General features: G+C 40.0%; 1 protein-coding gene across 2 annotated transcripts in view; it reads right to left on the reverse strand.

Moving 5' to 3' along the window:
- Positions 1–18,013, reverse strand: part of SCLT1 (sodium channel and clathrin linker 1) — a 274,496-nt gene that overhangs the window by 80,938 nt on the left and 175,545 nt on the right. For both annotated transcript variants that reach the window (XM_040330836.1, XM_040330841.1), the window contains exon 15: positions 2,563–2,634. In XM_040330836.1, the coding sequence (XP_040186770.1) occupies positions 2,563–2,634 (72 nt within the window). The remainder of the gene's footprint in view (positions 1–2,562; positions 2,635–18,013) is intronic.

Raw genomic sequence — 18,013 nt, forward strand, 5'->3', positions numbered from 1 at the left:
ACCTGACGTTATTAGCCGCCCTCTCTCTCTGGTGTTATGATTGGCTGATGAGACGGAGGCTTGAGGTGCAAACCACTTGCCACTTCCTGAGATTAAACACAGCCCTTTTCAATTATTTGTTACATTTATAAGGGCAGCGTTTGTAGGCACAGTTACACCCCAGTTGAAGTTCAATAGAACAAAACATGTCGGATTTCTCTGCCTACTATTGCGCTTAACCATATTTTAAACTTTGTGATCACATTTTATCCATTGTACACACCGGAGGGTGTTTTGTTGTACAATCTCCTTTTTATTAAACCTTTTTATTATTGAACTACGCCATGAGGAGGCTTCCTTTTCTTTTTTTTCCTTTTTGATCTACATGTTCACATCTTGGTCGCTATCCATGCGAGGGGCCACTACACCAACTTTCCGTTCCATCACGGACTTACCACGGGCCACTGACTGCATTGCCTTCTGGAAATCCTTGACCAGCCGTTCGTTGGAGGGATCGCCTTCAGAAGCAGACACTACCCTTATGCTGTTTTGACTCACCACTGCTGTGGGGGAGTCCACATCTCATGAAGAAGGGTACCCATCTTCTTCTCCTTGGTGGTGGTTTTCTTCATTTCATTTAAGTGGTGATATTATCTGCACCAGCCGTTCGTTGGAGGGATCGCCTTCAGAAGCAGACACTACCCTTATGCTGTTTTGACTCACCACTGCTGTGGGGGAGTCCACATCTCATGAAGAAGGGTACCCATCTTCTTCTCCTTGGTGGTGGTTTTCTTCATTTCATTTAAGTGGTGATATTATCTGCATAACGCCAGGATTTATACCAGCTTTTTGGCCCAGTGGACTATAACATTGATTGTCCATCTTATTATGCACATGACACTGATTTCAGCATCATTCATATCCCTGCACGTTTGTGTGACCTATGTTGAGTTCCCATGCTTTGGAATTGTTTGTTGCAAAGACATTTTTTTATTTATGTCATATTTGCTATCAGCACTTAACCACGTGTATTGGTGATATTTTCATGTATATTCACTATTTTTTTTATATTCTATATTGCATCCAACTTGTTTTACATCACTTTGGTTTACTATTAGCACTGCACTTGTTCCTTTTCCCATACCTTATCACAAATATTCAGTTTGTTGGTGCTGGCAGCTTTTTTGTTAATTTCACTATTTTCGGCAGCGCAGTACTACACTCCCCTTTTCTTCATAAATATATGAGTTTATTTATAGTAAACTATGCCATTCCTCTAACAATCCTATAGTAGCTATGCATAAAAACTGTTGTAAACTTTGTATTGCCCCCTCTTTCATATCACAGCTATCTAGCAATCTCTTGAGAGCAGCTGTGAAAACTCATACCAGAAATCTGATATCTGAAGGGAAGTCAATTTTCACTGTTTTCTTGGTTACAATGACATCCATCCTTTCCTTATTGGCTATATTGATTACTTTTTTCTGTTGGTTAAGGTCTAGGGTTTAAAATCTGGTAACCCTTGGTGAAAGCAAATCTACTACATGCTTACTAGCCTTGTGGAATCACTTATCTGCAACACTTGCTCAGAGAAATAGAGAGTCTGCTGTCTATTTACATATATTTACATGACCGCAGGGTAGCTTTAATATATTTTCATGTACTTTGGTCAATTTCTGAGAACTGTGAGATAACTGTTGCTGCATTTTACCAACATTACTCTTTGTTCCAAATAACCTGGAAAGCTGCTGTCATAGAAAAAAAGGAGTTTATGCCCACAGCAGCTCAGTCTTCCATGACAAAATAAACTGATTGGTTGCTATGGACATTATGTCTTAATTAGATCTTAAGAAGAAATTACAGTATGAATATATATATATATATATATATATATATATATATATATGCATTTGTGACTACTATAACTCAAGAGTAAGTTGACATTCAGACTATGCATGATCCCATGGTTAAAGTCAGAAGCAATGATTTCTGCCTGGGTTTTTGGGGATATTTTTATCCTAAGGGAATAGCTTTTTGAGAAGCTGCATGATGATGGAAATTATCTTGCAAGATTCTAAATGGCCCAACTATTCACACTATAGTAAATGAAAGGGAAACACTTTTATCCACAGATTTTACAGTCATTTCTCAAATTATCCCTTAAGTGTTAAATGGTACTATTTGTGTTTAATGAGCACTAAGCAGTACTGAATGATAAGGAGTCGCACTGACTATAGACCTATTTAACTTGCCTTGAAAATATCAAATTTTAGACAAAACTGAGAATCGTTTTAAATTTAAATGAGTAATTTGCAAACTTGCAAGAACCTTTTTTAGCTGTATTTAAAAGAAAATCTATAAAAGTTATGTAAATGTATAACACATTAAAGTTCATCAATATTTCTAAGGCAATTAAAGATTTTTTTGACTTTTCTCAAGCTAAATATATCGAAAATATATATATACATATTTTGTATATGGCACAGATACAGTATAGTATGTGTGTATGTTTTCCCAGGTAAATAAATGTATAGAGTGAAAAAGTAAAGAAATAATTGACACACTCAACAGAGATCTACATACTGTTTGCAAAGCGGAGATTTCGTCAGTCAACCGCGAAATCTGTATATTGGAAAGCTTCTTGGCATTTTCCACCTGAAATAAGAAAGTACACACTGTAAACAAATAAAGAGACACAAGAGCTAAGAAAGAAACAAGGTGGGTGATATAGACTATGTCAATTATAGGCAAAGCAGGAGATGCTTGTATAATAGGAAACTATAGCCTTTTTACCATATGAAAGGGTTCAGCTTAATGTAAATAACCTTATCTATGTGGGAAAAAAACTAGTGTCCCAGAATAACAACATAAAAGCCCTAGTGTGCGAAGTAAGGTGGACAGTCCAGTGCTGCAGAGTTAATGGTACCCGGGAAGTACCAATCATACACATAAACACCAAAAAAAATCTGCGCTCATGGAAGTCCACACAGTAAAATTACCCCAAATGATGAGGATGAAGAAAAATAATTGATGTAGAAAATATATTGGGAAAAAACAATCCTTTTAATTGAAGACAACTTCAGTGTTAACAGTAGACAGTCTGGATTTGATAACAAAACACACTTGACCAGGTAACATATACCAGATATGACATTTCACCAGCAAACTCATACAGTCTCAATGGGTCATAGCTCACGGTTTTAATCTAGCATGCCATCCGCAGATAGACCACCCGTGTCTTGGAAAGAAGGTGTAAAACGGGGCACTGATAAGGGGATGGATGTCTCCTTACCAGCCGGAACCTGGCAGTGCGGGATCCGTATAGCCGCTACTGTTAATATTTAAAGGGGTGGAAAAGGTTCCTTTTTTTAAATAACAAATATATCATACTTACCTCCACTATGCAGCTGGTTTTGCACAAATGCTCGTCTTCTGGGGTTCCTCTGCGGCTATCTTAGCTCGTCCCTGCAAGAGCTAACCTCCTTCTGGGAAGCGCTCTCCCAAGGGGGTTAGCTTGCGGGCGCAGCCAATGGCTGTGCTGCTATAAATCATCCAATGAATGAGCCGAGAAGAGCCAAGAAGCCCGGCCGAGAAGCCAGCGTGTTCACGACGCAGGACTTTCGAGGGCTCAGGTAAGTAAACAGGGGGCTGGGGGGCGCTAATCATCAGATGTTTTTTCACCTTAATGCATAGAATGCATTAAGGTGAAAAAACATGTACCTTTACAACCCCTTTAACCACCTCCATACCGGGCCTATTCTGGCACTTCTCTCCTACAAGTAAAAATCATAATCTTTATGCTAGAAAATTACTCAGAGCACCCAAACATTATATATGTTTTTTTTAGCAGACACCCTAGGGAATAAAATGGCGGTTGTTGCAACTTTTTATTAACGCTTTTTTAAACGCCTTTTTTTGAAAAAAAAAAAAAGTTTCATGAATTGAAAAATAACAAAACAGTAAAGTAATCCCATTTTTTTTCTATAATGTGAAAGATAATGTTACGCTGAGTAAATAGATACCAACGTGTCACGCTTTAAAATTGCGCACACTCATGGAATGGCGCCAAACTTCAGCACTTAAAAAATCTACATAGGCGATGCCTAATTTTTTTTACAGGTTACCAGTTTAGCTAGAATTGTTTCTCACGCTCTAACGCACGCGGCGATACCTCACATGTGTGGTTTGAATGCCGTTTACATACGTGTGTGTTCGCTTCTGAGCGCAAGCTACAGGGGACAGAGGCGTTTAAAAATGTTTTTTGCATTTTATTTTACTTTATTATTACACTTTCTGTTTCAATGATTTTTATTTGTTTTTCAAGTAAAGATTATATGCGTCAACACAGAGAGCAGCGAACAATCCTCGCATGCTCTGCACATAGTAAGTCGTAATAAAAAATAAAAAAAAAGGGGGAAAGGAAAGTAAAACAAAAAAAGGGGGAAAACAAACAGAAAAAAAATATATATAAAAAAAAAAAATAATAAAAAAAAAAAAATATATATATAATTTCAATCATAACAAACAAAAGTAAGAGGAAAAATGATACTGGGTAACATATGAGCAGGCATACAAGCATATAGACAATATCACAGTACAACAAATGCTTGTTATACTAAATATAGAACCATTATTGACCCAAATTGAGGGATGGATCCTGAATTGCGGCCCCTCTACATAAAATAACTAATACTGAAGGCCAATCAATGACCAATATTTAGATATTGAAGTCCCTCGGAGCCCAAATTCTCCATCAGACAACACATTTTACAGATAGTTAAGATAGCTGAGTCACTTCGTAGGATTCAGGTTCGAGTAAACTCACAACTAGAGGATCTGGGCAGCTCAAAATCATAACAAGTAAGATACCTTCAGCATATATTAAACCTAAATGACCCCGGTAGGGGAGCCCTTAGTCCCCAACACTACAGAAAAGGTCTAGGTTTAAAAAAAAAAAAAAAAAAAAAGGGGGGGGATGGGGTGTAATTCAGAGAATCCACAAGGGCAAGGCACTAGAGATAGAAGAAAGAAGAAACAGGAGAAGAAAGAAGAGAGAAGGGTGTGTCCATCCGGGAATCTTTGATCGATCGACTGAAGAGTATTTTTACACTTTCTTTTAAATTTCATTTCTTCATCAGTTTTAAGTCTTCTTTATCAAGAGATATGGGGTCAATAAGACCCCACATCTCTCCTACAGGCTGGAAAGCACGAGATCGGAAAAAAAAAAAAAATCACTGATCTCATGCTTACCAGCCGCCGGTTATAGAGATGACTGGTAACCATCTGGTCACCATTGAGGCTTATCTGGGGTGTGAAGATGCAGGAATTAGGGCTTATCTAAGGTGTGAAGGTGCGGGAATTGGGGCTGATCTGAGGTCTAAACATTTCACTGCAAGAAAAATAGATGTAGGTATGAAATACACACCAGCGCCCTGGTAGTAGTTGGTTAAGATAAAGGTTTACTCTTTTCAGAAGGAGCTGACGATGAGTTACATTTGTGCTTAGTCCACAGCGGCAGCCTACACTGGTCAATCCCACTGGCATAAATGGGACGTTCGAGTGCCTATTAAAAACACACTTTTCTTTTCCAATTAAAAAAACAACCACATCAGTTAGTGCTTACAGTATAAGCTAGAGCCAATGCAGCCTAGTAGCTACTACTACATTAACAACACTACTCCCAGCAGTCAGTGCAGCCCGCCTGCTAATACAGTGAGTGCAGAATTATTAGGCAAATGAGTATTTTGACCACATCATCCTCTTTATGCATGTTGTCTTACTCCAAGCTGTATAGGCTCGAAAGCCTACTACCAATTAAGCATATTAGGTGATGTGCATCTCTGTAATGAGAAGGTGTGTGGTCTAATGACATCAACACCCTATATCAGGTGTGCATAATTATTAGTCAACTTCCTTTCCTTTGGCAACATGGGTCAAAAGAAGGACTTGACAGGCTCAGAAAAGTCAAAAATAGTGAGATATCTTGCAGAGGGTTGCAGCACTCTTAAAATTGCAAAGCTTCTGAAGCGTGATCATCGAACAATCAAGCGTTTCATTCAAAATAGTCAACAGGGTCGCAAGAAGCGTATGGAAAAACCAAGGCGCAAAATAACTGCCCATGAACTGAGAAAAGTCAAGCGTGCAGCTGCCAAGATGCCCCTTGCCACCAGTTTGGCCATATTTCAGAGCTGCAACATCACTGGAGTGCCCAAAAGCACAAGGTGTGCAATACTCAGAGACATGGCCAAGGTAAGAAAGGCTGAAAGACGACCACCACTGAACAAGACACACAAGCTGAAACGTCAAGACTGGGCCAAGAAATATCTCAAGACTGATTTTTCTAAGGTTTTATGGACTGATGAAATGAGAGTGAGTCTTGATGGGCCAGATGGATGGGCCCGTGGCTGGATTGGTAAAGGGCAGAGAGATCCAGTCCGACTCAGACGCCAGCAAGGTGGAGGTGGAGTACTGGTTTGGGCTGGTATCATCAAAGATGAGCTTGTGGGGCCTTTTCGGGTTGAGGATGGAGTCAAGCTCAACTCCCAGTCCTACTGCCAGTTTCTGGAAGACACCTTCTTCAAGCAGTGGTACAGGAAGAAGTCTGCATCCTTCAAGAAAAACATGATTTTCATGCAGGACAATGTTCCATCACACGCGTCCAAGTACTCCACAGCGTGGCTGGCAAGAAAGGGTATTAAAGAAGAAAAACTAATGACATGGCCTCCTTGTTCACCTGATCTGAACCCCATTGAGAACCTGTGGTCCATCATCAAATGTGAGATTTACAAGGAGGGAAAACAGTACACCTCTCTGAACAGTGTCTGGGAGGCTGTGGTTGCTGCTGCACGCAATGTTGATGGTGAACAGATCAAAACACTGACAGAATCCATGGATGGCAGGCTTTTGAGTGTCCTTGCAAAGAAAGGTGGCTATATTGGTCACTGATTTGTTTTTGTTTTGTTTTTGAATGTCAGAAATGTATATTTGTGAATGTTGAGATGTTATATTGGTTTCACTGGTAAAAATAAATAATTGAAATGGGTATATATTTTTTTTTGTTAAGTTGCCTAATAATTATGCACAGTAATAGTAGTCGCCTGCACACACAGATATCCCCCTAAAATAGCTAAAACTAAAAACAAACTAAAAACTACTTCCAAAAATATTCAGCTTTGATATTAATGAGTTTTTTGGGTTCATTGAGAACATGGTTGTTGTTCAATAATAAAATTAATCCTCAAAAATACAACTTGCCTAATAATTCTGCACTCCCTGTATATTAGTATCGCGTAGCAGACACACTACACTGCTGGAAGCTGTTTTTCAGTATTTGCATTATGGTTCTAAGGGGGAAAACCGAACCCGCTTTACTGCTACCCACAGGTGTGACAGTATGCATAAGTTTTTGTGCAATGTGTTTAGGGCCGCCTATTCATGTAAATGGGCTGCCCAAACTATGCTAATTGCAGGAAACAAGTATGGGGACCTAATTTTAAAACTACATGAACACTGTGGTACAATTTAGGGCTGTTATGTTTGGGATCCCATTAAGAATGATAGGCACCACACTGTGCCAGCATAGCCCATAGCATGTTTTTATGTGCTAAAGGAAAGTATACGATATTGCACACGTTCCAGTGGCACATACTGTACATGTGAAAAGAGCCCGAGAAAAAAATGTATGTTGGACTTTACTGGTACATTATGCATATTATTAAAAAATATATACAGTATGTATTACAAACATGTTAAAACAGCAATAATATAAAAGAGTTCTTGGGTATACAAAGCAGTAAAACAGTGCTGCTTGCCATATGCTGTAGTAACCGACTGCAGTATCGTATTACATATACAGCGATGCACCGGGGCAGTAAGAAAAACCGAATAATAACCAACTAAATGATGACCAAATAACCCACAAACACCTATACAGAAAAAATGTAACTAAATCAAGCATCAACCTACATTTTCCTGTATACAGTGGGGATCGAAAGTTTGGGCACCCCATGGAAAAATTTGTATTAATGTGCATAACGAAGCCAAGGAAAGATGGAAAAATCTCCAAAAGGCATCAAATTACAGATTAGACATTCTTATAATATGTCAAAAAAAGTTAGATTTTATTTCCATCATTTACACTTTCAAAATGACAGAAAACAAAAAAATGGTGTCTGCAAAAGTTTGGGAACCCTGCAGAGTTAATATCTTGTACTGCCCCCTTTGGCAAATATCACAGCTTGTAAACGCTTTTTGTAGCCAGCCAAGAGTCTTTCAATTCTTGTTTAAGGTATCTTTGCCCATTCTTCCTTTCAAAAGTCTTCCAGTTCTTTGAGATCTCTGGGCTGTCTGTCACGCACTGCTCTTTTAAGGTCTATCCATAGATTTTCAATTATGTTGAGGTCAGGAGATTGTGAAGGCCATGGCGAAACCTTCAGTTTACGGCTCTTGATGTAACCCCCCGTGGATTTTGAGGTGTGTTTAGAATCATTATCTATTTGTAGAAGCCATCCTCTTTTTAACTTCAGCTTTTTCACAGATGGCATCAAGTTACCATCCAAAATTTGCTGTAATTTTATTAAATCCATTTTTCCTTCTACTCGTGAAATGTTCCCTGTGCCACTGGCTGCAATACAACCCCAAAGCATGATTGATCCACCCCCATGCTTAACAGTTGGACATTGGTTCTTTTCATTAAATTCTGTGCCCTTTCTTCTCCAAACGTACCTTTGCTCATTCCGACCAAAAAGTTATATTTTAACCTCATCGGTCCACAGAACTTGTTTCCAAAATGCATCAGGCTTGTCTATATGTTCATTTTCAAAGTTCAAACGCTGATTTTTGTGGTGAGGACATAGAAGAGGTTTTCTTCTGATGACTCTTCCATGAAGACCATATTTGTACAAGTATCTCTTTATAGTGGAATAGTGTACCACATCTCCAGTGTCTGCCAGATCTTTCTGGAGGGATTGTGCAGTCAAACGTAGGGTTTGAATTGCTTTTCTCACAATCCTGCAAGCTGTTCTGTCTGATATTTTTCTTGGTCTTCCAGATCTTGCTTTAACTTCCACTGTTCCTGATGATTGCCATTTCTTAATTACATTCCAAACAGAGGATACTGACATCTGAAAACGCTTTGCTATCTTCTTATAGCCTTCTCCAGCTTTGTGAGCGTCAACTATTTTCAGTTTCAGTTTTCTAGACATCTGCTTAGAAGAACCCATGGTGCTGATTGTTGGGGCAAGGTCAGATGAGTCTGGGCATTTAAAACCTTTGAGATTGACATCACCTGGTCTTGCCGGACGATGATTGAGAACAATCCATGACACTGGCAGGTCTCAGCTTTGCAAAGGGGGCAGTGCATGCTATAAATTTTGTAGGGTGCCCAAACTTTTGCAGACGCCATTTTTTTGTTTTCTGTAATTTTGAAAGTGTAAATGATGGAAATAAAATCTAACTTTTTTTGACATATTATAAGAATGTCTAATCTGTAATTTGATGCCTTTTGGAGATTTTTCCATCTTTCCTTGGTTTCGTTATGCACATTAATACAAATTTTTACCTGGGGTGCCCAAACTTTCGATCCCCAATGTAGGTGTTTGAGGATTATTTGGTCGTCATTTAGTTCCTTCTTATTGCCCAGGTGCTTGCCCAGGGAGTTTTTGCGCGTAGGTTGTATGCTATAGCCAAGGTGTGGCCTATGCATGTTTGATGCAAATGATATTGGTAACCAATAATTATTTATGTATGATTATAAAATTTGGGTTTCTTTTGTATAGTTATTTTACAGCTGCAATCATCTTCACAAGTCCTGAGGAAGTTTAAATGAGAAACATGTTGACCCATGAGGAATGATGACCATAACCTAATATTAGGAGAACTTGCCTGCATCACTGTATATGTAATATGATTCTGCAGTTAGTGAATACAACATATAGCATATAGCCCTGTTCTTATTGTTATGTATACCCAAAACAGGTTTTTATATTATTGCTGTTTTAACATTTTTGTAGTAAACTTACATTTTCTTTTTTTTTATATAACATGTGTACACTGTTGTGCAAGTAAAGTCCACCATACATCTGGTTTTGCAATACATTCAAATGTGGCACTGTGTCATAGGACTTCAATTATTTATTACTTACTCATTAAAGCTTCACTGCCTCTTTCTAGAGAAAAAATAGTGTTTAATCATAAGGCTTTTCCAACAACTTGAAAAATCTGTGCAAAATAATGAAAGCTTACAATGTTTTAAATCTCTCCTTATTGCTCACTAGGCCCAGGACAGCCCAACCTACACCAGATAGATACCTGAATTCAGGGATGGACTGGTCATTGGGACTACAGGGAGTTTCCGGTGGGCCGATGGCTCAGTGGGCCGGCTTCAGTGACAGCAGACCGCTGCCCCCCTCCGCTTCTCTGTCTCTCCCTTCCTGCAGCGCTCACCTCCACTCCCTCCCCGCAGTGCTCACCTGGGGGGAACAGAGAAGCAGGGGGAGGACCAGAGGAGCAGGGGGGACGACAAAGGAGCATGGGGAGAGGGACAGACCGCTGACTCAACAGCTATGGCCTGAGAGTTTCTCACTTCTGCCTAATCTTGTCCCATAAGGGGGGACACCGAACTGATTCTTTTCCCCGGGTGAAATATTGTCTAGCTTCCCCACTGGTACTGCCTATAAAAGTACCAGTACCAGCCGCTCTACTCTAATAAAGCCAGTGAAGGGGGAGAGGGCGCTTGGGTGGCCGGGGGGGTGTGTGTCGGAGTTGTCCGGCCGCCATGGGAGAGACCTGTCAAAGTGGGTCAGTCTGGATGAAGTCCAGGGCCAAATTTTTGTCACAGTCCAGCCCTGCCCGAATTGGGCTCATAGTTTGCAAACAGCAGGCGATATATGCCCCCCTATTCTTCAGTTTACAGTATATAGCATGAAATAACCAACATGAGGAAAGCCATTTACACTTAGATAAAATCTGTATATCCGGAATCAGGAAAGGATATAAAAGTAAAACGTCTGCATTTTAATCTTTGTACTTCCACACTGACAGCTCTGCATTTCCAGGAAAATGAGTAATATAAAATATGTAGGATGTAAAAATATGCAGTATCCTGTTGGCGAAACAGCACAGCCTTTTACAAGTGTTGATTCTGTTACTTTTACAACACTTGGCATCTCTTACTTAGTGCTTAATGCCAGCGGTTTAGAAAAAGTGTCCAGCACCAACTTAAGATGATCTTTCTGCAGAGTGGCCAGATTTCTTTTTGCAGCGCTGTGTAGGTTTATATTCCCGTTTAATATTTAATGCAGTGGATGCATACATTAGAATGTGCTTGCTTGCAATTTTCTATCTCCAAGGCATTAGTTTGTCCTATGATTATAGGGTGCTGCAGAGCACCCTGGACAGCATTAGTCATAGCAGGATACAGGGCTTATGCAGTCTGAACACACTTATAGGGCCTAGTTTTGTATCTGCTTAAAATCTTTGTGAAGCAAATATTATGGAATGTTGAGTCTACATAATGTCATATTACAGAGGATAGAAAAAGGACAAGCTAAGCAATACGTAGCCTAAACAAATGTTTTACAACGAACATTACAAACTCTGTAGGATTTTGGAATTCATTCCTTCCCCTGCCCAATTTGGTACCTTCTACAAAATTTAATGTATTCGTCCAATTTTGGCCTCAGTGTTTACTATTCTCAAAGTTCACATTCAAGATTCAGCTTCTACATGTTGGCACCGATGTGAGAATTAGCTTCAGCTTCTCTTTACGCTCGACCTACAGGGTTCTAGTATAGTATAATATAGTGTCCTGCACTGAAGAGTTTCTTTGGCAGACAAGAAAAATGAAAGTAAAATGTTCAAGGTATATATACCAGTGATAGCTGAATGGCTTTTCTCAGGAAAGATTATATACCATACACCGCGGCGCAAATAAGATTGCAGTTCCACTTATGTCTTTAGCTAATAAGAGTATAGTTTTATACTTTTTTCTCAGTATCTTCCCTGTTTATTAAGGTTCTGATATGGCATTGGTTATTTCCAATTTATAATAAAAATAGTTCTTAAGGGTGACCCCCAATTGCACTAGGGTTAACATGAACAAAGACAAACCAAGAAAAGATCAAGAGAAAAATAGAAGAAAAAAGTGTGTGTGTGGGAAGGAAGCGTACAGTATGTGACAATCTTAACAGAACTGCAGCTGGTAAACTGTGCAATAACAATTGCTAAATCCCCTCTGTATTTAGTTACCCTGAAGAGGATCGTTTATTTTTCTACAACAAGGGTGGCGTTACAACTTAATAGCCATATACTGTACATTCCCTAGCAAAATCATTGCTTCTTAAAGAGGTTTATACGAAGATATGGTCTGGTCATGAACGACCAACAATATATTTGAAGCTCCTGCTCAGCATTATACATCTCAGCACACAGCAAGGAATAATAATTGTCAACACCAAATTCTAAGCATAGAACTCACAGCAACGTTTACTCGTTTCCAAAGCCTAAAAGGGACCAAAGATTCATTCTTTCCAGAAAACAAGTAATGTGAGCTCCAGCTAAAGTTTAATATGGAACCACTGGATTTGACTCAACAGGTGGCTCAAAGCTCAGCAGGACAGAGATACTCTGTGTTGGAGATATAGAAAAAGATTGTACGTCCAGCCACCCTCACACAAACAGAGGAAACATGTTTTCCCCTGAAAAAATATTATGTATAGGGAAATAAAGAGTCGAAAATGTGTTAAGAAAACGTATTGTAAACTAGTTAAATTTTACAGAAGAGGGTAACTTACATATAACTAAAATTGCTGAAATGCAATGGCACCTTGTGTAAAGCCGGCTATAGATGGTTCAAATCTTTGCTGGTTCAGCAGGGACCGACCAAGATTCAAACCATGTATGGGAAGGCTGAACAACCAGCCTGTTGGTTTTTACATACGATTATTACTAGTGGTTATTATAGCTGCTAGCAATAATCTGTCAGGTGTGAGTATGGAGATCGAGATGCTAAGTGGGCTCCCCTTGCGGCTGAGTGCAGCGTGCCCCTAGAATTGGGAACAGGGAGCGCGGTGCCCAAAGAAGCACAGTTGGCCAGGTGCTTGCTTGCAGTCAGATGAGCTTAGCCACTGAGGGATGTCCAGAGCATACACAGGGCCGAGCCAGGGTCATACACAAGCAGGGTCCAGGTACGAGCCGTAGGTCAAGTCGGGTGATCAGGAAGCAGTACCAGAGTCCAGAAGCAGGCCACGGGTCAAACTGGGAGATCAGGAAGGGTGGTCAATGCAAGCTGGGTCACAACGGGTAGTCACAGATCAGGAAGCAAGGTCAAGGTATACAAGGAGCTGAGGAGATAATCCAGCAAAGTCCTGGAGTCACAGGCTGGCTTAAATAGGGCCATTGGCGCCAGCGTTTGTCACGCCACGCAGGGACGGCTCTGTGGGAGGGATTGCCCAATCAACGCTGCCTGTGTTGATGGGGTAAATTGAGAGATTTTTATTCCAGCAACCCATGGTAACCGAAGATGAAATTACAGCAAGTGGAGGCTGGAAGGCTTAATTAGGGTATATAATGTAAAATATGTTAATATCTAAACCTTTTTTGGGAGTATTCACTTTACTTAACAAATGGTAACCACCAGATGGCTTATTAGCCCACTGAAAAAATACTACCCAAGGTCAAAATGTCAAAACAATAGAACATTTTTTTTAATATATATTTAGTCTCTAATGTCTGGGGAAAGTTTCTTATTAGAAGACTGACACTTCCCTGCAGACCTAGTCCAATGCCAAAATCCTATTTAGTGCAGTATGATTTTGCTTTTATTAGATTTTCCAACTTCAAAAGAAATTCTTATGAAATCATATTGGATGGCTTTTCCAGATATTACCAGGCTATAGGAAACAACAAATCCATTGCTATAAACTTTATAAGTGGTAACACACCGCGGGCCTCATTAATCAAAGTATCGGAGTAAAGAACTGTCCCAGACAACCAGTCTTGCCCCACTGCAACCAATTAGATTCAAAATAATGGAAAATAAAATATATGTATCTTCTTACTCTGGGGCAATACAGGAAAAGACACTTTGATAAATAAGGTCCAGACTTGGTTCTGGCCACAGATGGAGAATGTTTTCCCATGCACAGCAACATAACATGTTCACAAGAGACAAAAACTAAAATATACTGTTGAAGGATAAAACAGACTGAAGGTTACAATACAGACTAATTGGGTAAATGCTCATCAGTCTTAAAATAATTTTTTTTCCCCCACGTGAAGGATCAGTGCACAATGCAGGTTATCCAAAGAACTAAGAAAAAATACTGCATTCATGAAATGATGTTATAATTAATCATTAGGACACTTTCACACTGGCAGCACCTGGGCGTCGGCAGTAAATCGTCATTTTTGCAGTGCTAGCAGGGCGCTTTACTATAATTTTTGCATCGCTCTACCGTAGTTTTTGCGGCACTATCGCTTTTAACCCCTGCTAAAGGGCCAAAAAAGGGTGCCCGCAAAGCGCAGCTGCAGCGTTGCTTTGCCAGTGTTGCCCATTGATTTCAATTGGCAAGGACGCTTTAGGAGCTGTGTATGCTATAGCGCCTGTAAAGCACCTCAGTGTGAAAGGGGTTTAATACTATGGGGGTTGATGCCTTCTTTTCAGTTCTTTGGTAAACCTTAGCATGGTTACATACAGTGGAAAATTCATTAAAAACTAGCTAAAGACATTAGAAAGTGGATGGATGTGCAAACATGATCTGACTGCATAAAAAACTGCCCTTATTTAAAATCTTGTGTCTAGCAATTATGCTCGTTATGCCTTTAAAGGGCATGCCTAAAATATCTCCATGCATTTGTGGAAGAACATTGTGGACAGAATAGTTAAAAGATGTAAATGGATATCTACTATTTACAACCAGCCACCACCTCAAATTAGTTGCCCTAACAAAAATGAAAAAAAAATGGGCTGTAACGCTAGTACAGACGCCAGGAAAAAAGCCGCGCTAGCTTTCAGCCACGTTTTTCTTTCTCTATTTCTATATTCAAAAATCAATGGTTCCCTATGGGAGCCCATTGATTTGAAAAGAGATCGCACCAGAAGTCGGATCAAGATAATCCGACTTGCGGGGCGACTCGTGTGTGGAGAATCTTGAAGGGGAACCCCGCGAAAATTCAAAAAAACTTTTGCGTGAGGCCCCCCCCAGGATGATACCAGACCCTTAGGTCTGGTATGGATCTTAAGGAGAATCCCCCACACCAAAAAAAAAACAGCCAGACCCTTATCTGAGCACATAGCCCAGCAGGTCAGGAAAGGTGGAGAGCGAGCGCCCGGAGCATGATGGGACTTTGACGTCATAAAAGGCGGGGTCACCGGATAACTCCTCTCACTAGAAAGAAGCAGCAGGAAGGGTTATGACACCTGCTATAAGAAATGAAGCAAAAGGTTCTTAGCTGTCTTCTTGACCTTCAGGTGATTATGCAAACTGAAAGAGCAGTGAGACAATTTTTTTTTTTAAAGGTGAGCAAAACGGATATCAATACTGATATGGTAAGTCCTTGTAAACATTTTAGTCTTCAAAGTCTTCCCCTGTACTTTCGGTGCTTCATACACCCTGCAGGGGTATTAAACCCCTCATCCTTGTCACACCTGGGTTGCAGACCTGTCCCCAACCTGAATGTGATAGAAAACCCATGCATGTGTTCACTGACTGAAGATCACTTCTGTTGCTCAGGAATGCCACCCTCAGCCAACCCCTCATTCTGGCATATTGTTGAGGCCCCTACTGTTACTATTTATCAGGTTTTAGGCCCTGTTCACTTTAAGCAATTCCAAATCATGTGATGATTGGGGTATCAAAAAACTGCGCCCGAATGATAACCCACTACTGCGCCAGATGGAAAGAAGTTGAAGCGCCTAGCTGCTGCTTAAATAAATAGTATGTGAAATAAAGGAATATATTTGTACATAAAGTGTCAATATAAAACCACAGCGCTATGAGAATAAATTAATATTCAAATCTAAATATGCAAACACAAGTGTACAATGAGATATCACAATATTAAGTAAATAACTTATAAACTTGTAAACATGCAAAGTAAGTGAAAAAAAGTGTGAGAAAAAGTTCGTGACGCTACAGAATACGTAACGTATTCAAACAAGAAAATTCATGTGACTTCAAGAATAGTTGATCCACTTTCCAGGACTTCCACCACACCTCAGTGTTCAGTGCTCCAATCCCCCTCACAGTGGACACTCACCACAATCATATGCCTCCCACTCTCGTGTTTGGCTAACGAGCTTGTAATAAGAGTATCTCCAGGGTATCACCAATATATATCCAAATGTTAATTCCGAGAAGTTTCCAAAGTGATAATGCAAAACAAGAGAAAAAATGCACAATAGTGTAAAAACGTAAGACCAGTTTATTAAAACACTCAAATGAACCTTCAAAAGTTGCACTCACAAATCAGAATCACAAAAACAGCTTTGTGTGATAGCAGATCACTGCACACTTCAAACTCCTTAACTGTAGATAATAGTGGTCACGGCGGACCCTCGATTAACCGAATGATCTCACCGCAATCCTTGGCACAGCACACCACCTCAAATGATAACTCCTTCACTCGATAACACAAAAACAGCTGAAAGATGGCTGCAAACACTCCTAGTTGTAACTTGGAACTTCTTTTCTCTCTTTCCTTTTCAAACATGGATTAGGCCACGCCCCGACATGTTTCGACTTCCTGTCTTATTCATGGGTATGGCCAAATCCCCACTTCCCTCTTTTATATATACCTGGGGTTATATAGCAGCGAATCAGAGCAGGGAGTGACGAGACGCCATCCTCTGCTTGTGTGTATCGCTCTATCTGGCAGCGAATACGTCACCGGGTCACGTGCAATGGCGCGTCCAATAGGGTGAAAGCATCGCCGTATCTATGGGCGGGAGCTGTGTATGACGTCTCACTTGTCAGTCCAGCAGCACTGAGCGCAGCCAATCATGCTGCGTATCTCTTGTGACACGTTACCTTGCCGGAAATGATGAGTGAGTGTTGTCTATCGTCAAGGTGCCGCGTTGTCCTAGCAACGGGGGACGCGACCAGCTGGTCACATGCACGTCGCAGCCAATAAACAATTGATCGCAGCAAAAGCCCAGACGGAAGTGCAATGTACATATGGCACATTGGCATATCACACAGCGGTTTACTAATTGTTAAAGAAGGACCTTACTAGCAGATCAGTATTATAATTATTACTTTTTTTGTGTGAGTGTAACAGTAATCGAGGGTCCGCCGTGACCACTATTATCTACAGTTAAGGAGTTTGAAGTGTGCAGTGATCTGCTATCACACAAAGCTGTTTTTGTGATTCTGATTTGTGAGTGCAACTTTTGAAGGTTCATTTGAGTGTTTTAATAAACTGGTCTTACGTTTTTACACTATTGTGCATTTTTTCTCTTGTTTTGCATTATCACTTTGGAAACTTCTCGGAATTAACATTTGGATATATATTGGTGATACCCTGGAGATACTCTTATTACAAGCTCGTTAGCCAAACACGAGAGTGGGAGGCATATGATTGTGGTGAGTGTCCACTGTGAGGGGGATTGGAGCACTGAACACTGAGGTGTGGTGGAAGTCCTGGAAAGTGGATCAACTATTCTTGAAGTCACATGAATTTTCTTGTTTGAATACGTTACGTATTCTGTAGCGTCACGAACTTTTTCTCACACTTTTTTTCACTTACTTTGCATGTTTACAAGTTTATAAGTTATTTACTTAATATTGTGATATCTCATTGTACACTTGTGTTTGCATATTTAGATTTGAATATTAATTTATTCTCATAGCGCTGTGGTTTTATATTGACACTTTATGTACAAATATATTCCTTTATTTCACAATTCCAAATCATGGCATAGTGTGTGACACGCATTTTGGTGTGATTATGCTGTGATTGTCACATGCTGTAGTGACAAATGCGCATAGGGCAGCCCAGTGAATGGGCTGTCCTATGTGCGACACACGGAAATGTG

Source organism: Rana temporaria, chromosome 1 (assembly GCF_905171775.1).
Source record: "Rana temporaria chromosome 1, aRanTem1.1, whole genome shotgun sequence".
Lineage (NCBI taxonomy): Eukaryota > Metazoa > Chordata > Amphibia > Anura > Ranidae > Rana > Rana temporaria.